At 47.7% G+C, this 22,266-nt stretch overlaps 1 protein-coding gene across 1 annotated transcript in view; it reads right to left on the minus strand.

Moving 5' to 3' along the window:
• The window catches only part of AHRR (aryl hydrocarbon receptor repressor), a 113,763-nt gene that overhangs the window by 84,959 nt on the left and 6,538 nt on the right, over nucleotides 1-22,266 (minus strand). The window contains exons 2-3 of the mRNA XM_074985989.1: nucleotides 20,792-20,863; nucleotides 11,552-11,733 (exon numbers count right to left, since the gene is read on the minus strand). Of these exons, the coding sequence (XP_074842090.1) occupies nucleotides 11,552-11,733; nucleotides 20,792-20,853 (244 nt within the window). The 5' untranslated portion in view covers nucleotides 20,854-20,863. The remainder of the gene's footprint in view (nucleotides 1-11,551; nucleotides 11,734-20,791; nucleotides 20,864-22,266) is intronic.

Raw genomic sequence — 22,266 nt, forward strand, 5'->3', positions numbered from 1 at the left:
GCAATTCTCCTCACATATTTCCCCACATGTCAGAAAACTGATCTTTTACCGTAGTACATTACAGTGCTTTCTGCAGTCTAGTTTTAACATTGCAGGTCTAGCCGGCTGCAATTGTAAGGATATTGCTCAGTCTAACAGAGCTCATCAGTAGGCTATTCAGCTAATATTTAACCTAAAGTTTATTTTGTTCACTTTCATCCCCTAACTCTTCAGCTGCACCCAACTGAGGCCAGGTCTATACTAACGAGGAAGGTCAAATTAAGATACACGACTCCAGATATATTAATTATGTAGCTGGAGTTGATGCACTTTAATATGAGCTTCCATGCTGTCTCCACTGCAGGAAGTTGACAGGAGCACCCTATGAATTCACCTGAGCACATCGCTACCATGCATGCTAAATCGAACTCTGGAAGATTGACCATGACAGCATGGATCTTCCCTGGAGGAAAGAGGTGCCCTGAGGTCCTAAAGAATTCCTCCTCTTCTTTACAAGACATCCCTCTTTTAAATATAAGCACATGCTTTTTGTACCCAAGCTATACATATTTAAGGCCTATACTCTTTCTTCCTCTCCTGTCCATTAGTCATTTATGTGCCTATATTCCAATTCTCAACAGATGAAGTAACATATTACAAAAATGGAGGTGCCCATAACAGAATGTCGTATTCCAGGTGTAGTCATACTGATTTTACAGACAGAGGGACTATCACCTTCCTGTTCTGTGACATGTGACACCTTCCTGTCCTCTCTGTATACAGGCCAAAGACTACACTGAGCTTTTTTTGTTGATTCCTGTTTCCCAGGTTCTTTCCCACAAATGAACATCGTTGTTTTGGATTAAATGTCCCCACATGAATTAGCTTGCACTTCTAGGTTGATTTTCCAGGTTCATTTTTATTAAGCCATATTCCCAGCAACACTGAGTCCTTTTGCATTGTCTCTCAGTCCATTTGCATTACCAGTGTCCTCAATGGTGTTTGAAACACTTCTTAAATTAGTAACAGCCTTTAATTTAAAGAACTAAATAAGAGAACAAGTATTATGACTCTTCCCTGTTTGGATCTACATTATGTTGACTGATGGCCTAAATATTGTAGACTTTTGCTATTACACACATGGAGATACACATCTCAAAGAATTACAAGGGACCTTGGAGGGGTCAGCAAGTCCACTCACCTGCCCTTTTGGCAGGACCAAGCACCATCCCTTTTTTTAACCTAGTTGCCCCAGATCCCTAAATGGCCTCCTCAGGGAGTGAAACTCAGAATGCTGGGTTTAGCAGGCCCATGCTCAAACCACAGAGCTATCCCTCCTTGCTCTAGTTATTTGGAGATGGAAGGTGAAGTTGTGTCACTAAAGAAAAAAAAAATCAGAGTCTGACACATACCCACAGAAATCAACAAACTCTGAAGGACTGGAACATAATACAACACTAGGCCTGAGCTGTAGCTACTATTCTAACCCAAAGTTCAAGATCTCAGTCCTCCATCAACCATATTGTAAGTGGTCACCCATTCCCTCACTGAGTCTCCTTCTTCTCAAACAGGTAATTGAGCACACTTCTTCACCTAACACACCCAAATATAGGCCAGTAAGGGTGAGTTTTCTCTAGGAACTAACTTCAAAGTTAGGCACTACATTGAAGTAGCCAGCAGAGAGTCTACAAACATTTTCCCTTACCTCAAAGTTAACTTTGAAGGTAGGTAGCCCAGCTTCGAAGTCCTTACTCTGTTCCCAGGAATGGAGTAGTGCCCTACTTCGAAGCAGGGTGTGTATAGACACTCAACTTTGAAGTCGCTTACTTTGAAGTTGTACTTCGAAGTAAGCAGCTTCAAAGTTATTTTTGTAGTGTGGACACAGCTAAAGTGTAGCAAAGACATCATACAAGAGGCACAACATACTAGTCTTGGAAATAGTGTAAAGCAATTGCCATTTCTTCCTTTTGAATAAACAACTCTTTCTGTTACCACAACTGTATTACACTTTATTTCTGGTATAAATGAGTTTTAATAACAAAATGGTGGGACACCAATTGTATGTGTAAAGCGGGTGACTTTCAATGTCCCTTGAATGAGAGATGTCACTGGAGAGAAAGAAAAATTTAAAGCAGAGGTCACCAACGGGTAGATTGGTATAAACTGGTAGATCCTGGGGCTTCTAACAGGTGACTGGTTTGGCTGGAGGCTATCAAGTGCTAGTGCTTCAACCACCCCTCCACCCACAGCCATGCGGCTCCTTCCCTCTGCCTTGGAGCTGCCCCCCAAGGAGCCTCTTGCTTGCTGTCCAGGGAGAGAGAGGAGTGGGGCACTGATGTTAAGGTTCCCACTTCCCCCCACTGGTATGTCCCATCCCCATAGAGCAGGAGGACTGCAGTGGGGCGGAATGGCTGCCCACTGCCCCAGAGAGGGAGGAGCTCCTCTGGAAGCCACTCTGTGACTGACCCTGGCTTCTCCCAGTCACCTGATGGGAAGTCAGGAGGCAGGGCTAGGACTATAAAGCCCAGCCTGAGGGCTCAGTAGGGACCACCCTCCACAGGAGCCTGTGGTCTGTTCCAGGCTCCCAGCCTGGGAAGCTGAGAACCGGCAGGTAGCCACAGACTGGCGTGGACCGCCCGGACCCCAGCTGACTCTGGAAACCCAGAGAGACCATCTGGACACCTGGATATGTGCCGAGGGGGAGACTGGGTGTGGCCCAGGGAATAGCAAGGACTGTTAAAAGTCTGGGGATCCATGTGCGGCAGTCTAGATACCCTGCTGAACCCTGCAGCAGACAGTTCTGCTGTGACCAAAGCCTTGCGCCAGGATGCGGTGGAGTGGGTGAGCCCGCATCCCCCACCACCGCCCACTTAGCAGGTGCAGTGCCTGCCCTCTCCTGAGCAAGGAGACATCCTGTGAGCTGTTTGTTTGCTGCCCTGCCCTGCACCAGGGCTTGGGCTCTCATGGAACTGTGTTGGCAGCCCTGCCTTGCACCAGGGCCGGGGCCATCTGAGACTGTGTATTGCCCCACCCTGAACCAGGGCTTGGGGCCCTCCCGAGACAGGGTGTTGTGTTGCCCCACTCCGAGCTGGGGCCCAGCTACACCGAGAGCGCATGGGAGCTGCCCTGCCCTGACCTGAGCTAATTTCCCCAGCACCTGCCTGAAGCAAGGTTGGGCTTTTGAACTGTCTCTTCTCACTCACCTGAGGCAAGGTGGGAATCCCAGAACTATCGACTTGAGGGTTGTTGTGGCACCTGTGGCAGTGAGGCAGAGTGGCCTACCACTGACCTGGAGGGGGAGGAACCCCTCTGGGAAGCCCAAACTTGGCTACACAGACGCAAAAGGGCTCGGGATGGAGGGAGCATCCTGGCAGTGCTCCTATGTCTGAATGCGTTCAGCATATTTGAAGGGGCAATGGAAATCCCCATCATTTGGGGCATGAGTCACTACAGCTAGATCGAGGGGCAGGAATCAACCCAGTGGAGGTCAATTTATCGCATCTAATATAGACACAATAAATCGACCACTAAGCGCTCTCCTGTGAACTCTGGTTCTCCACCAAAATGAAGAGTAAGCAGAGCTGGCAGAAGAGCATCAGCTGTTGATTTATCATGGTGAAGACGCCACAGTAGGCAATGGCACCAAAAGGCATCTTGTGCCCCATGGGGGAGAGGGGGACTTGGCTCCCTGACCTGTCCATGGCAGAAGGAGCAGGGCTTAGGGCAATCGATCCTGGCTCCTTACAATGCTCACTCATATGGAGTGAGAAGTGGGGGCCTTGGACTAGGGACAGGAAAGGAGACAGCCAAAGGTATTTGGGTTTGAGGTAGATTCTAAATTGCACTTAAATTCAAAACAAAAAAGCAGTAAGGTAGCACTTTAAAGACTAACAAAATAATTTATTAGGTGAGCTTTCGTGGGACAGACCCACTTCTTCAGATCATAGCCATCCCAGAACAGACTCAATATTTAAGGCACAGAGAACCAAAAATAGTAATCAAGGTTGACAAATCAGAAAAAAAATTGTCAAGGTGAGCAAATCAGAGAGCAGAGGGGCGGAGGTGGGGGGAAGTCAAGAATTAGGTTAAGCCGAGTATGCAAAAGAGCCCCTATAAGCACGTGTCTACACGTGCACGCTACTTCGAAGTAGCGGCACTAACTTCGAAATAGCGCCCGTCACGGCTACACGCATCGGGCGCTATTTCGAAGTTAACTTCAGCATTAGGCGGCGAGACGTCGAAGTTGCTAACCCCATGAGGGGATAGGAATAGCGCCCTACTTCGACGTTGAACGTCAAAGTAGGGACCGTGTAGTCGTTGCGCGTCCCGCAACGTCGAAATGGCGGGGTCCTCCATGGCGGCCATCAGCTGAGGGGTTGAGAGACGCTCTCTGCAGCCCCTCAGCTCAATGGTGGCCGTGTGGAGCGGCCCCTTAAAGGTCCCCTCCACTTCCCTTCCTGTGCAGGAAGCTAAGGGAACATGCAGGCGGCAGCCCAGACACGCGGCCAGCCTGCACGTTCCTCAGCCAGCACAGAGAGCCACCCCAGCTGCGATGGCTGCCCGGCAGCCCCCCCAGTGCCCCCAGGGGACCCCCCACCAAGGGGAGCCAGGGCAGCCAGCCCAGCCAGAAGGGCAGCCAGGCTGGCAAGCGGCAGCGGGGCCCCTCCTGGACGGAGGCCGAGCTGCGGGACCTGCTGGGGCTCTGGAGCGAGGAGATGGTGCTCCAGGTAATGGGGAGCAAGAGGCGGAACGCGGATGCGTTCGCTCAGCTGGCCGACGGCCTGGCTGCCCGGGGTCACCCTGCCCGCACTCCTGATCACGTCAGGAGTAAGGTGAAGGAGCTGCGGCAGGGTTACTCCCGGGCCCGGGATGCGGCCGGCCAATCTGGGGCCGCCCCCGTCACTTGCCCCTTTTACAGGGAGCTCAGGGACATCCTGGGCCCCCGGCACACCTCCTCCCCTCCGGCCACCCTTGATACTTCGGCCGACGAGCCCCAGGAGGCCCTTCAGCCGGAGTCCGTCCCGGAGATAAGCCCCGCACCCCGGGGGCCCCCCCCGGAGCCCACCCCCGGGACATCGCGGCAGGAGGAGGAGGAGGAGGAGGAGGAGGGGGGCTCCTCCTCTGCAGAATCCGGGCTGCAGATCCTCCTCCTGCCATCCTGGAGCAGCAGCCGGGCCTCCGCCCCCCGGGGATCTCCGGACCGTGGGAGTGGACCGACAGGTAGGTACCCCCCTCTGGTGGACACCCCTGGGCTTGAGGGGCGGGGGGTAATAGATATGTGTCCAGGGCCCCCCACATGCTCACATGGCCATGGCCCCAAGGACAGCAGGGCCATGTCCCTCACAGCAGTGCATCAGCCCCTGCCCCCCCACACCCCGCACCACAGTGCCATGCCCCATCCCCGGGGCAGGGGGGAGCGGAACCTCAAGGGGCCCCCGGGAGGAGGGGGTGGGACACCCCGCAGCAGCAGCAGCAGCAGCAGCAGCAGCATGTGATGGAGTGGGGGGAGTGCAAAAGGGAGACTCAGGCTACATATGAGCAACAAGAGCCGAATAGCTCCCAGGGGCAAAGGATGATTGTGGAGCTACAGCTGGCAGGTGACACCTCTGCCCTGAACAAAGAGGAGGGAGGAGCCGAGCTGGCTTTGAATTGGGGGGGGAGGGCGGGGGCCACAGGTAGAGGCTAGGGGAAGGGAGAGGTGGAAGGCAGCCAGCCTGAGGAGGGGAAAAGCTGCATCCCAGAGGGGCACCCCTTGGGGTCTTCTCCCCAGGACGGGTTGGAAGGACTGTCTCTTCCGACAGCTGGTGCTGTCACTCCTGGGAGAAACTGGGCATCTGTGGCCTAAGAAACCTCTCCTGCTGTCAGACCCTGCGGGGTGAAGTGAGAGTCGCTCCCACCAGGGGACGGGGTGCAGTGCAGGAGGACCCCTGAACCCCACCCATCACAGCAGCATCTCCCAGGGACGGGGATGGGGAACCTGCAGCACAGGGCTGGGGGGACAAAGGCCACGGCTCGGGGCCCACACTAACGCCTGTCTCCATTCTTCTTCCCCCCCTCCTCTCCTGTGTCCCGCGCCTGCACCATCAGAAGGACCGGAAGAGAGCGCCGGCGAGGCATCAGTGGTCCCGGAGACCCCTCCGGGGCCATCGCTCCAGGCAAGCCCCTCGGCCAAGGACCAACCGGCCCCACGGCGGGCTAGACGGTGGACCCCGCGCCACCACCAGCCGACAGCGACGGACCCCCAACTGCTGGCCATCCACTGTCGGCAGCTGGAGGTCGCGGAGCAGCACCTGCAGCTGCAGGAGCGGGCGCTGGCCTGGCGCCAAGAGGCATGGGGGGCCTACATGGAGACTTTCAACCGCCTGGTGGACTACCTGGCCCCCCATGCCGCGCCGGCCGCCGCAGCGCCCGACGTGCCTGCTCCACCCGCCGCACCACCAGCTGCTCCGCACGTCGCCGTCCCGTCCGCCGTCGCCCTGCCACCCACCGCCGAGGGCCGGAGTGCCGAGGGACCCCTGGAGCCAGCTGAGACGCACCGGGCATATCTTCCGGTCCGCCCCGCCCCCAGCCAGCCCCGGACAGGGCTGCGGCCGTGGCGGGGCTCCCGGCTGCACCCACCCAGTGCCGGACTTTAGGGGCGAGGGGCCCGGGACGTAGCCCCCCCCCTTGTATGTAGTTGGGACTTATTATTTTGTGCCCCCCGTTTGCCCCGTCCCCCCCATGTAAATAGTTCTCCCCTTTATCATCCCTGGTTTTGTTTTTATTACTGAACACACTTTTTTATTACTATTGTTTTATTTGTACATATTACTTTGGTTCCACACATGTTGTATATAGTTTGTTCTTGTTTTATATTTATAGTTAAAAAAAAAAGATCTAAAAGAAAAAGCAGTTTAAGTTCAGCCACAAGTGCGTGCTGTCATTTGTCCAGGAAAAGTGGGAGGCGGGTGCAGTTGGGTGCTCCATGGTGTGGGCATTGGGGCAGGGAGTGTGGTGGAGGAAGGGGCGGGCAGTGGGGGGCCTGGCAGAGTTCACCCCACGGCCTCATCATCGAAGTGGGCCCGCAGGGCCTCCCAGACCCGGGTCCCTTCAGGGTCCACCTGCCGACTGGGGGCAGCGGGTGGCTGCACGTCGGCCCTGCCGGCCTCCACAGCCCAGCCCTGGAAAAAGGCCTCCCCCTGCTCTCCACCAAATTGTGCAGGGCGCAGCAGGCACCCACAATCAGGGGGATGTTGTTGGGGCCCGCATCCAGGCAGGTCAGGAGACATCTCCAGCGTCCCTTCAGGCGGCCAAATGAGCGCTCCACCACCTGGCGCGCGTGGTTCAGGCGCTGGTTGAAGCGCTCCTGGCTAGCAGAGAGATGGCCCGTGTACGGGTGCATGAGCCAGGGCCGGAGGGGGTATGCCGCATCTGCGATGACGCAGAGGGGCATGGTGGTGTCCCCCAGAGGGATCTCCCGCTGGAGGATGTAGGTCTCCGCCTCCAGCCAGCGGCACAGGCCCGAGTTCCGGAAAACCCAGGCGTCGTGGGTGCTGCCAGGCCAGCCCACATAAATGTCCTGGAAACGGCCCCGGCTGTCCACCAAGGCCTGGAGGACCACAGAATGGTAGCCCTTGCGATTCATGTAGCGTCCTCCACTGTGATGCGGGGTGTGGATGGGGATGTGAGTCCCATCCAGAGCCCCGAAGCAATTGGGGAAGCCCAGGGTGGCAAAGGCCACGATGGTGGCATCTGGGTCCCCCAGCCTCACGAGCCTGTGCAGGAGCATGGCGTTGATGGCACGCACAACCTGCAGGGAAAGCACATGGGACAGCACCAATGAGGGGTGAGCAGGGTGTGCGTGGCCCTGCCCTGCCCTGCCCTGCCCTGCCCTCCCCTCCCCTCCTCTGCCTTGCCCTCCCCCGCCCTCCCCTCCCCTCCCCTCCCCTGCCTTGGCCTCCCCTCCCCTGCCCCGCCCTCCTCTGCCTGGGCCCCCCTCCCCTGCCCTGCCCTCCCCCCGTGGGTTCTCTTACCTCCATGAGGACAGCCCCAACGGTGGCCTTGCCAACACCAAACTGCTGCCCCACAGATCGGTAGCTGTCGGGAGTGGCCAGCTTCCAGACAGCGATGACGACCCGTTTCTCCACTGTGAGGGCACGCCGCATGGCGGCGTCCTGGTGCCTGAGTGCGGGGGTGAGCCACTGGTACAGCTCCATAAATGTCTGCCGGCTCATCCTGAAGTTCCTGAGCCAGCGGTCGTCGTCCCACTCCCCAAGCACCAGCCGCTCCCACCAGTCGGTGCTGGTGGGGTAGCTCCACAGCCGCTGGCGTGTGAGGCGGGGGGGGGGGCGGGGTGCTGCAGGGTTGGGGGTTGAGCCCTGCTGCCCTGGGGGCAGCTCCTCCTCCAGTGTAGCAAGGAGGTGCTCAGCTGCCTCCCGCATGGCATGGATCAGGGCAAGCCCTGCTCCTGCCGGGAGGGCTGGGTGGACCTCTGGCTGCTGCTGCTGCTGCTGCTGCTGGGGGTCCATGCCTGCGTCGCCCGGGGTCTGTGTGCCTATGGCTCCTCAGACCGCGTGCTGTGCAGGCTGAGTGTGTCTGGGAGGGGCCCTTTAAGGGAGCGGCTAGCTGTTGCCCTGGAAGTGCTAGTCCGCCCTGTGACCCTGTCTGCAGCTGTGCCTGGCATCCCTATTTCGATGTGTGCTACTTTGGCGTGTAGATGTTCCCTCGCTGCGCCTATTTCAATGTTGTGCTGCGCAACATCGAAGTTGAACATCGACGTTGCCAGCCCTGGAGGACGTGTAGACGTTATTCATCGAAATAAGCTATTTCGATGTAGGCTTCACGTGTAGACGTAGCCATAGTGTCCCAGAAAATTTGCATCCTGGTCCAAACCATGTGTTAATGTGTTGAATTTGAATATGAAAGAGAGTTCAGCAGTCTCTCTTTCCAAAGCAGTGCGAAAATTCTTCAATGAGATGCAAACTCTTAAGTCATTAACAGACTGGCCCACTCCATTAAAATGTAGACTAACTGGTTTGTGGATCAGGAGTGTTTTGATGTCTGTTTTGTGCCCATTAACTCTTTGTCTGAGAGTCTGAAGTCTGTCCAATATACAAAGCATCTGGGCATTGTTGGCACATGATGGCATATATGATGTTAGTTGAGGAACATGAGAATGTGCCCGTGATTCTGTTTTGCATACATGGCTTAATCTAATTCTTGACTCCCCCGCCCCCCCGCCGCCCCTCTGCTCTCTGATTTGCTCACCTTGATAATTTTTTTTCTGCTTTGTCAACCTTGATTACTGTTTTTGGTTCTCTATGCCTTAAATATTGAGTCTGTTCTGGTCTGGCTATGGTCTGAAGAAGTGGGTCTGTCCCACAAAAGCTCACCTAATAAATTAGTTTGTTAGTCTTTAAAGTGCTACTTTACTGCTTTTTTGTTTTGATAGTATACAGACTAGCACAGCTTTCTCTCTCTTAAATTCAGAAGTGATCTTGTGCTTAAATTTGGAGACCTCTGTTTTAGAGGAACATAATGGAGAACAATTTTGCTTTTATTAACCCACTCTCCAGGGAAGAAAGATACGCCCCCCTCGCCCCCCCCCCCCCCCACACAGAGGTGGTATTCACAGTTCTCCATTATGGTTTCAGGCAGCGGAAGAGTAACTCGGCAGATCTTGTCCACTGTGGGTTCAAGTCATCGGAAGACAAAGCCAGGAGGCAGGTAGAAAGGGGACAGAAGTGCTCCAGTGTGGGCTCACAAAGAGAAAGAGGCATGCTGGAAACTGGAGGGAGCAAGGGGTGATAAGTTGCCAATGAAATGAAGGAGGAGGAGGAAGAGGAGGGGGATGTTGCTCTTTGGATAACAGTGGCAGCTACACCTTTGGTTTCAGTCTGGGACATGTCCGATTCCAGGTCCCTAAAGTTTGGCATGGTCCCTCTGCAGCCTTACATTTCTTACTTATTAAAAATTAATGCATAAACACATGCCCCTTTCTTTTAGGGAAAAAAAATTAGGTCTTTATCACATACAATAAAATGGTCTCTCTTGGTTTTCTGATCATTAGGAACCAAATTATGAGCCAGATCATCCCCTTGTGCTGGAAACCCTCCAGAAGGGACTATAGGAGAGCAAATCGGCACACAGATTCCCTCCTGGAGATCCCTCCATATTATGCCATTGAAGGCCTGGGGTTTGCCTTGACTTCAAACCTGGCAGAGCCACGCGGAGGTCACGTACTACTACATTGGCTCTGGAACTGCTACTTCTCTGCCCTGGAACACGTATGAAGGAAGCTTTGTGGAAAACATGAGATAGTCTGGAACCATAATAGCTTCTGAGGTTTCTCTGCAGGAAGGGAGGGAGAAGGGGAAGGTGTGCATCTTCTTATCCCTACACTTGTTCCGCTTGTTCCTGTTCCTGGCCCAGTCCCCAACCTGTCCCCATTTGCAGATGCCAGGATCCCTCAGAGGAGACTCTAAGAGAAGAAGCCAAAGACGTGCTTTTCACCTGTCAAGGCTGGAGTGGGGGAATTCATGTAAACACACTAGGGATACACATACACACCTCTCTGATACACGAGGGATGGTGATCTGGGCCATTATGTATCTTTCACTACCATCAGTGCTGGCACAGTCAGCCACGATTTCAACAGAAGAAATGTTCATTTCTCAGGTACCTTAGATTCCCAGAGAGCTTTGCAACGGGATAAAATTAAAAGCAGCTAGGAATAGAAAGAAATGAAGGTGGAATAAAAGCAATTGTCTATTGGCACATCATGGGGTACTCAAAGATTCAGTTGAAAATGATTAATCCAGTATTCACTGATGTCCACTTTTTATCATGTGCATTATTGACTTACTGTAAGCAGTAAAAGAGAATTTGATGAACAGCAGACAACAGAGGTATATGCTTTATTTCTTAATTTAAGAGTAACATTTCTTGGCAAGCCAATATTGTTATATTCCAATTTCTGTAAGCAATATTTTCTGATGGTGAAATACCCAAACACTTCATTAACAGAAGAAACTAGAACTATCTGCAAATATGGAAGAATCCTTATCATCAAAATCCACACATACACATTTGGTTTTGACTATACAGTGGGCCACACAGCTACAGAAACAAAATGAAGCCCATTATGACTTTAGTTAGCACTTATGATTTTAAATTTCACTTCTCCCGAAAGAAAGTGATCCCTTTGGCCCTTCATCCAGGCCTATTTGCTATTTGGCATACCGTAAATGCAGATAAGCAACAGCTGCATGGTGACATTAACTTGTGCAACATACTTAAAAGGATTATGTCACCCTGAAATTTAGTCAAGTTAAAAAAACAGCGCTGAAAATCATTTCAGCTATTGAATGTGCCCTTGCGTCTCCCTGCCAGTTTTTTGTGGTTTTACAACTGCATTTTCCTATTATCTAAAATACATTTTTAGCCCATCATTGTGTGAAAAACCTGTGACAGAGGAAACTGATTATACTCAAAGTGGCCTCCTATGCACAAAGCAAATAAGTGGAAAAATATGTTTAAGTTAACAGCAACCCTTTAACCTCACAGAAAGGTTTGATATATTTAAAAGACTTACCTTGAAAGAAGCTTTTGACTCGGAGATAGCTGACACTGAGACGCAAGACAGAAAGTTTATCCAACTTAGATATTATGTCAGGTGGGAAAGGCAGTAGGCTGGCCAGATGATCTAATTCAGCATTCAAACGATCCCTATGCCTCTTTGAAGGATTAGACTTTTCATTCCCAATGGCAGGCCTTCTGTGGTGGGAAAAAGTATTGTTAATAATCTATTACACCTGCATAAAGGGAGACATACACAATTTCCTATTAGTTAATCATGAAACCATGTAGACTGTCTTTTAGGTAAATTAATTTGTGACAGGTTGAATCGCAGAAATCCTCTTAGGTTTTTCTGCTTATTTGCTGATCACATCACTGACACCCACCTTCTGACCTCTGGGGCTCCCCACCACTTTGTCCCACTGGACCAGAAGCTCTTATCTCCCCCAGAAAATACACAGAGTTTGGGTAACTGTCCCCCTGCAGAGCAATACAAATGCTGGACCAGTTCAGCTCTGGAAGGGCTCAGCTATAAGGGCTCAGCTCCCAGGATACCAACCCCCAAAAGAGATCTAAACCCCAAGAAATCCATCTTGCTCCGTGTAAAAGTTTCACACAGAAAAAGCTCATAAGGTCCATCCCCTTTATCTATAAAAGAGAGATATGCTCAGCTATTGCTCTCCTACACAGGTAATAATTATTTAAACTGGGCTTGATAATAAACAAAAGTGTTATATTAAGTATACAAGGGAGGATTTAAGTGGTTGCAAATGAAAACAGTCAAAGCAAAGTAAGTTACTAAATTAAAATAAACAAAAGAATGCCAGCTAATTCTACTAATCTGAGAAACTTGTTTCATGAAAATTCCTAACCTAAACAGCTAAGCAAGTTTCTAGGTTGGGTCCGTCCTTCCCTTCATTCAATCTTATACGTCTCCTGCAGGTTTCTGAGGTGGTAAGAGGGAGGTCTCCGGGCATCTGGCAACTGCATCTATTGCCTCGTTCCCCCATTCCCCTTATATACCTTTTGCCCAAGGTGGGAATTCTTTATGTTCAGTTTAAAGTTCTCATCTTGAGTGGAAAAGCACCAGATCCAAAATGGGCTTTAGCATCAGGTAGCCTGGCCATGTATCAATCTAGGACCAACCCCAGTTTGAACTTAGAGGGCAAACAAGACTATTCATTGGTTGTTAAGTTGGTCAATGAGGCATTCAGTTTCTGGAGCATCAGTAATGGCCCTCTCTGGTATATTTAGAATGATAAACAGATCCACAATTCATATTTCTAACTTCATGTACTAGAATGATACATGCATTAAATTGCAGCAGGGGAGGTTCAGGTTGGACGTTAGGAAAAATTTCCTAACTGTCAGGGTGATCAAACACTGGAACGAATTGCCAAGGGAGGTGGTAGAAGCTCCATCACTGGAGATATTTAAGAAGAGGTTAGATAGATGGCTTTCAGGGATGGTCTAGAAAGTGCTTGGTCCTGCCATGAGGGCAGGGGGCTGGACTTGATGGCCTCTCGGGGTCCCTTCCGGTCCTACTCTTCTATGATTCTATGATTCTACGTACAAAATTAGATACATACACTCAGCTGATTACAAAATTAAAACTGATATGTCACACGAGGTATTTTGTCTAAAGCACCTTTGAGCTATGCATAGTCATATTCACAAGCCAATTTTCATGTAACATAGAGGAAGGCACATGACAGAATTGATAAATTTATTTAAAATTTAGCCGTTCTTCCTTTGCCTGTCACATTATAAAAAAAATATTTACTGAAATACAGAAGAAAGATTTGCGATATAACCCAATACTCAGTCATGAATGTCAAATGAAGAGACAAATAAGAGTGTAAGACTTCCTCTCGCTAATGATGTCAGGTGACAAAGGGATTGTAATATACACTTCCACAGCATAAAAGATAGAATTGATCGATTACCTATGAAATTACAACTGAGTGATAGCCGTGCTAGTTTATATAATATTAAAACAAAAAAGCAGTCCAGTAGCACTTTAAAGACTAACAAAATAATTTATTGCGTGAGCTTTCGTGGGACAGACCTACTTTTTCAGACCATAGCCATACCAGAACAGACTGAATATTTAAGGCACAGATAACCAAAAATAGTAATCAAGGTGGACAAATCAGAAAAATTATTATCAAGGTGAGCAAATCAGAGAGCAGAAGAGCAGAAGGGGGGGAGTACATAAAAAGTAATTAAATTCTCATTTAAGAACACACCATTCTTGACATTACCTCATCCACTCCCACTCATTTTCCTAGCAAAAACTAAAATGTCCTACCCCATAATGCCTTCCTTATTTGGGATTCAGACTCCAAGTACTCCCACATCCCTGCCCCATAAGGTCTGGAAACACGCACAATCCACTCTGCTACAAACAAAAATGTTCTCACTTTTGCAAATGTATTACAATTACTCTTATCCCTAAAAGATGATACAGTCTCTGTACTCCCTGCCTTTACAGAGTGAAAGGTCAGACAAACTGCATCAAGAAGGTGAATAGAGATGTGATCAAGGAAGTTAGAGGACCAAATTCAGAAGGACGTCAAAGCAAACCTAAGTAGCATGGTCTGAATCCAGTTCCCTCACTGTGTATGTTATACCAACTTAGATTGTCACAGGGCTGAATTTAGAGGTGATATGCAAGTTACATTCTCCCTAAATGCATGTACCATTACCTATATCAATTGTGCCAAAATGCTACAGTTTCTATACACTTATTTATTTAGAATAAATGGACCAAAATCTGCTCCTGGACATATACAGGCAGATGCCATTGAACATGTGATCGCAGAATTTGGGCCACTGTCTATTTTTGCTTGTTTGTAAACCTTAACTGTTATCCATGATTGCACCAATTATAAACACATTCCCAAGACTAAATGGTTTGCCAATGGTGTATTTCAGGAGTCTGTCAGACAGAAAGCAGCTGGGGTTTGTGGGTGTAGGGTTTGGCAGTGGAAAGGAGAAAAGCACTGGTGATGTACATATATTGTTTATGCGTACCTATCCTTGAGCAAGCCATGGGTCGGCCACTATAATAGCAAGAAGAGCCATTTTTTCCAATTTGGTAAAAAACCACAATAATTCAAGAGCCACAATGCATGTGAATACGAGATGGTCCTTAATAAATAACATCAAACCATATTTGTTATAACCCATATTTTAAGAACAGCACACACACGATTGGCAATGTGATACCTGTTTACTGCAATATGTTCACAAACTTTGTACATATGCTATTTCCTCAACTTTATGTGTGCATTTGTATCACTGTCTTCCTGACATTCACTCCAGATCCTTCTCTCTCTCTGGAGGATGCGAGGGGGAGTTATCCAACATTTTGAGACCACATATTTTTTGCTGTTTAGATCTGAGCTGTTATTCACTGTTGATCAAAAATAAATAAGAAGGCTGGTTTTGTTTTTACTTTATTCCTTTGCAATTACAGCTTCAGGGGCCACAAAGAGATCCTTAAAGAGCCACAAGTGGCTCAGGAGCCGCAGGCTGCAGAACTCTGCTACAAGTCATTCATGTAGTATGCAGCCAGAGAGAAACCCTGCTTCATCTAGTGTAGGGGTGGTCAACTGGTTAGGGACAAAGAGCCACAGAGTGCAAAGAGCCATGTGGATAGAGTGTAAAGAGCCACGTATTATATATTTATTTTTATCTATAATATAATATAATATAATATAATATAATATAATATAATAAATGTGTCTCAATGTCCTCCCCCAGATCCAGACTTTCCCAGCCCTCCACTCTGACCCAAAGCCCCTCCCCTCCTTTAGAGCCAGGCACCCTCAGCTCCCCACTATAACCCAATTCCTCACCTTTCCTCCAGAGCTGAGCACCCCCAGCCTCTCCCACTCTAACTCAGTGCCCTCCCACAGAGGTAGGCACCCCTAGCCCACCCCCTCTCTAATTCAATGCCCTCCCCCCTCAGTTCCCACCTCAAACTCAATGCCTGCAATTCACCTGAGCTGCTGCTGCCACCGCCACATCCTTCTCCCACCAAGCACATGTGCAGAATAGCAGACAGCACTCCCGGTGTGCGGCTTCAAGGAGGAGCTGCATTTAATGGCTCAAGAGATGTGGGTTGGCCACCCCGGGTCTAGGGGGTGTACACAGGAACATTTCAATGCACCAAGTACTAGCACATCTAAGACTCCTGATAGGTCAGCAGATGGTTAAGGAAACAGTCTCCCTCCTGGCAAGCATAGGAGGGTCAGGGAGTAACATGCAGAGTTACTGCTCTTTTACCAAGAGTAAGAGCCCTCCAAGTACCTACAAAGGATAGTCACTCACACCTGTTACAATGTGTGTCAGCAGTGGCAGAGATTACAACCAGATTTATCTCCTCAGAATATACTTATCTTTCTTTAGATATGGCAATATCCATAGGACAGTGGTGTAGAGATTTTTATCTCTGTAATTTTCAATGATGCTTAATAAAACATGCCGGAATGCAACTTTCTATTTGTAGATAGATTTTTAAAATGTGTTTCTTTATTTGTTCTCAGAGAGGACCAGTGGTACAACATGAAAAGATAAGGCCATTTTTTATTTCTGACTTGGCCCCACAAAATAATAAGGTAATTTTTTTTAATAAATTAAAAAATATTAAGTTTTCAGAGCCACATAACTCAAATACCTTGGTCAATTTACTATGAATGTTCCATAAATGTCGTATCAGGCCTGAGACAAAGCTTGAGAAATTTCAGATCCAAAGGAGGTTTTGGGGGCAAGTTTCATGGGAGGAGAATCAGGGATTAGACTGGAAAAGACACCACAACCTTAGTGATAAACTGCGTAGTCACTGCTGAGTGAGTCCATAATTATGACTAACAGCACTGAAGAGAAAAGGGCTCACATCACAAAGGCTAAGATTTTGTGCTTCGCTCAGTGCAAATCCAACATCCCCAGAGAAGGTGAGGAGGAGTTAAAGTGATTGTATGCTATGTTGGAGCCTTCAGGTCTAGGGCTGCAACAGCCCCTGACACCTGGTGGTATGACACCATACAGAATCTCTGTAGTGCTTTGGCCTGTGGCCCTCATGTCAGCCAACCTCACACCTGGCCTGGGCTCACAGCTGGCCATAGAGCACCGCTGGTCATCTTGCAGCAGTACGCAATGCCCCTCCCCAGCAGGAATTCTCCTCTAGCCTTTTACAGCCTTCAGACCCTGCAGCTCAAGCACATGGGCTCTCTAGTAGGGCCAGCACAAGGCACATTATGATATTTAAAATGGTCAAAGAAAAATTAAAACCCAAATACAGTAAAAGCCACATTATCCAGAATTCAGGTAACTGATATGTTCAGGACTGTCACATAATAAAGCTTCTACTGTATATAAAAACTGCCCAGTAAAAGCCACCCCAAATCCAACAATACTTTTCTCAAAAGAATAAGTAACTGCACACAAACAATTATGTTCAAAGAAGATTATTTAGGTTTCACAGTCACAAGCTCTTAATTGTACCCCTTAAACAAATCCATTTTGTAGAATGACAAAGTCAGTCCATGGGAAAAAGAAAACAGTTTGGGATCAAGTAATTATAGAATATCATAACGCACACATATAAAAGGGCTGAATTAAGGTTGCATGAGCAGCTGTAAATCTGGTCTTCCCTAATTTTTTGAATGGTTGATTTTGCATCCTTAATAACGTTCTTTAAACATAGCTTGAGGAGGTTAAAATGGTAAAAAATAAATGCAGCTGTAACAGGTATTGGAGTTGTTTCAAGCACCTGCTGTGGGTCCAGCTGTGACTGGTGCTTCGTAGATATCTACATTTAAAGAGCCAGTGATATCAAACAAATTAGGCAACCTGTGAAGAGGGATTACAGGCCATCCATGCTTGGTAGGTTGCCTGAAGACTGGCTCTACTGCAGGCCCTGACTCCTCAGACAGAGGACCAAGGGAATGTGAAAACTTAGGGCAGAAGAAGAACTGCCCACTCTCCTGCCTCAGAGTTCTGAATCACCAATGGGTTCTGTCTGTGTGAAGAAATAAAAGGAACAGATATGACTTGAAAGGGGCCCTGGGCACCTAAAGTGCCAGTACAGCATCTCCACTCGAGGTCGTTAGATCACAGAATGTTCTTGAATAGCAGAGAACACATGAAGAACAATGCACACCAGTCACCAGTCACACGGATAGAAAAGATCTGAGGAAGAGACGGAATGACAGAAAAAAATATTGTGATAAAATCATAAATAACATCACACAGGAAAGTGAGTGCTCTCTCCAATGTGGGAGCTAACAATTCAACAGTGTACACTCCATATTTTATCCAGAGCCAGGTTTCTGGATCCACCTTACAGCTGCCCTGGCTGCGTAAAACTTATGCACAGGTATTGGGACTGAAATCCTGTAGGAAATACCTTTTAAAGGCAAAATCACTTTCCACCCTGCAAGGGGTAAATTCCTGTCACCACTGAAGTCAATGAGAGATTTGACACTGATTTAACTGGAGTCAGGATTTCACCGAAGATTTATGAGAATATCTACTCCTTCTGTTCGTGAAGTGGCTTTCTTAGTTATGTCACCTATCTGAGCACCCATTTTTAAAGGAAATAAGTCAGCCATACAGCGGTACCTTTGGATAGCTCACAAATCTCTAGGGAGGCCACAGAACTATAAAATTCAAAGTTACAAGCTTCTATAGCAACTTTAATTCTGCCTCCTGGAACACTGAGGCCCAGACCTTGCAAACAATCGTGTATGCATGAACTTCATTTGCATAAGTGGCCACCTTGTGTTCATGTTTACAAGCTAAGAGCACAAAAAGTTGCATACACAGTAGGAAAAAAAACATGTCCAATGAGCAAATTACCGTAGTTGTAGGATCCATAACTTTATTTCATTATTTTTGTACACTGATGTTCTTATCCAGCACAATGTACTTGCATTTACATAGTTTTTCTAAGTGGAAAAAAGTGATTTATTTTAAATGTTCACCTAACTCCAAAACAGCTCATCAGCTATTGCTCAAAGCTTCATACTCCTCCTTAGACAAAACATAACATTTTAGTCCAAATGGACTTGTTTTAAGATGCACTGGAAAGAGGGAGCTTCATTTTAATGATCTCCTCATCCTTAACTGTAGTACCATGCCCATCAGTGCCAATTCACATTTATAACTCTGAAAAATACCAACAATATATTTGGTTTTACAATTACATGGTACAACACAAAAGATGTGTGGATCATTACAATAAAAACATTTATTTAACTGAGTGGTTTGGAGCATCTGGAAACCATTTTACATTTGAGTGACATTGACCTTTCCCGACTTGCATTTCAAGCCATCCTGTTATTTCGCAGTGCTTTGTTCCTTCACTCCTTTCACAGAACATAGACGCAATTCTCCTTACAATGAAAATGATCTAATAAAATAACAATCTGAAAATTTATTCTTTATTCAAAAAGTGCCAGTCACCAGTTAATTGTTTCATTTATTTAAATTAACCCATGATAGGTTCAATTTTTGAAACTCATATTCAATGTGTTTTTCATTCAGTTATATCTGTACCCTATAGCGCTAACCTGTTTGCTTGTTATTGATACATAGATTTATTATTGCCTTATAGGTCTGATTATATGTTTATTATAATAAGTAGGTTTATATTGTCGTTTTGGTTGCAACACAAGGGACATACAGGCCACATCCTGCATGTAGACCTAAGGCAAAGCTAGCATGCACATGCCTGGGCCTTTCACACAGGTAGCAAAGTCAATGCACATATATTCAGGATTTTTCACCTTGATAAAGCACCTTCAGGAGCAAAGGGGCTTTCAAGAATACCCTCAGCCTTAGCAGGTGCATCACTAATAAGAAAAATCCAGAATAACCAGTTAAGACCAGGCTAAAATAACCAGGCAGAATAGAAATAACTAATGTGATAGACAACCACAGAAGGCAAGTGATAACAAATTGACACATATGATAACAAGTTGAGAACAATGATGTACTGACCAATAGAAAAAAACCACTTCACTATTAATAAAATAAGGAAATTCAAATAAGGAGAAAAGGAAACATCCCCTACTCAATATGTATCAAATATAACAAGTTCAGCATTACATATTATAAATGTGAGATCCCAGCCTCGAGTCTGTAGGAGAATGATGGCCACTGGTAAGGATGGAGAAGGTGAAGGCCCTGGGGAAAATGATGGCTAACACCTCAGGTTGTTCTAGAAAGAATGGTGGGAGTATATGGTATCTATCTTGTGAAATTGCAGTGTTTGTGACTAAATGTGTTAATGAACTTTTTTGTAAATATACAAGAGTTCTTACAGTGTGAGTATTGCAACTGTGAACCTCAGGGTCCCAAACACAGAATAATTAAATACTGGGCCTATTCTTAGGACAAAGAACCCATCAACCCTAAAAGTGGTTACTGAAAATTCGTAAGTAATATAAGATCAGGCAACATATTGCATGCAAAGCAGAGCCACGTTAGGGAAGGCTAGGAAGACTGTTGCCAGAGCATGGTTGTCAGGGCATGGGTATCCGAAAAGCAGAGTATGGGGACACTGTGGTGGAAAGCAGATCTTGTTACAACTTTAAAATATGCGAAGGTGTTGCCCTGACATAGTCAGACTACATGAGGCTCAGGGCAAAGGGAAGGGTCATGGCCATCCCATGCTCTATCCAGAAGCACTCCTTCCAGGGTCAGTCAGCACTAATGGATAAATAAACCATCCTGCCAAGCTTGTTCTTCCCCCTGTGGCTAGTGCTACACTCACTCCTAGTGCCAGCAGCTTGACACAAATGAGCAGTCTCAAAAATTTAAAATGGTTGCTCGTTTGCATATTCAATCAGTTTATGTGCCTATTCATGGCAGGAAAAAAGCAATGAAGATGTGGTTCTGCTGGCAAAAGCCCTCTGTCGCCAGCCTGTTATGCCTGAAAGAAATCAGGGATAAGGGGCTGCCAACAAAGCGGGGTTTTGCCAGCAGAACCACTTCTTCACTGCTTGTTTTCTGCCATGCACATGCAAATGAACTGCTCAGATATGCATATGAGTAGCCATTTTGAATTTTCGAGACTGCTCATTTGCATCAAGCTGCCTGCACTAGGGGTGAGTGTAGGGAGACAAATTAAGACTTTCCTGCGTGGGTGCACTGTGGAAGGAAGGGACTCCCTGCACCTTTCTCCCCTACAGAACATTCACACAGAGGGAGGCATAATTAGTTCATAATGAATATGATACTTAACTGTTTCTGAATGGGCTTCCTCCTTTTCCTCCCAGCATATAGGCATTCCCCTGGCGGAATCATTGTCCTGGTACTGAAACAGAAAAGCAGCAGGCTATTCATTTTCAAGTTTTTGTACTATTACACAAAATGACAAACCTCAGGAAATTCAGTTCAAGCCAATGCTCGTTCCTTAAGCCATGGCATTTTGTAAAGCTAAAAGGCACAGTGACATTAGTTAAAGACATATTGGGCTTCACCCAGTTTCCTAGATTAATGTTATTAGAATATTGATGTTTATATTTTGTTTTCATGTTTCAAAATTAAACCTGCTACCTGCTACTAAAAATGGGTATATAAAATACATTTTATATATTAGAGAGCCTATAATAATAATAATAATAATAATAATATAGAACCCAGAGACACGTGCATTCAAGTTGCACATATCTCAGGTTAACGTGGCTCTCAGTGGCAGGGAGCTGGCTCTGGGCTGCACACCACTCTGGGGAGCTGGGAAATGGACCAGCACAGCAGCACTGGTGAGTTTCATGGCTCCTGCACACGGCAGGCAGCCCAGAGCCAGGCACCAGCTCCTCACCACTCAGAGGAGCAGGAAAACTGACCAGCACTGCTGCTGTCGAGAGGCGGCAGCCGAGAGCCTGACTCTTGTCCACTACCACTGACAGGAGCAACTGCCACCCCTGACAGGAGCAGAGAAAGCACTCCTGTCAGGGGCAGCAGCCACTCTATTCCTGTCAGGGGCAGTGAGAATCAGGCTGCTGCCCCTAACAGGAGCAGTTTCTCAGGTCCTATCGGGGTGGCAGCCTGACTCTTGGCTGCCACCACTGACAGCAGAGGGGAAACTGACCAGCACTTCTGCTAGTCAGTTTCCCCTCTCCTCTGAGCAGGGGGCAGCCCAGAGCCAGGATCTTGGCTGCCCACCACTCATAGGAAACAGGAAACTGACCAGCAGTGCTGCGCTGGTCAGTTTCCCGGCTCCCTGAGTTATGTGAAATATGACAACATGGAGTTGAGGAAGAACGCAGCCTCTGCGTAAGTCAGGGGTCTACTGTATCTCCTTCCATGAAGAAAGATCCCACAGCTCTTGAAATATAGAGAAATAATTTCTTCCATGTACTGAAATTGTGCTTAGAAGCATGCAGTTACTTAAACTGGAATTTGGAATGTAACATCTTTTACACTCTTAGAGATCATTGTCACCAGTGCTTAGAGAGCTCACTGAAGATTTAGGTTCATTTCCCAGGATTGTGACTGATCTGTCCAGTGACTTTAGGTAAGTTACTTCTCTTTGATTCTTGTTCTGTCCTTTCTATTTCGACTGCAAAATCTTTGGGGTAGGCACTGCTCTGGCTATGTCCACAAGGCAGGTGCTAGTTCGGGTTACAGCAGTATCCCGTTGTCTCGTTGCAGGAGGAGTAGAGGGATGCCTCAAAATATTGCTTTATTCAGCATGTGGTGTTGTTTAGGTAGCAC

Source organism: Carettochelys insculpta, chromosome 2 (genome assembly GCF_033958435.1).
Source record: "Carettochelys insculpta isolate YL-2023 chromosome 2, ASM3395843v1, whole genome shotgun sequence".
NCBI classification, from domain to species: Eukaryota; Metazoa; Chordata; order Testudines; family Carettochelyidae; genus Carettochelys; species Carettochelys insculpta.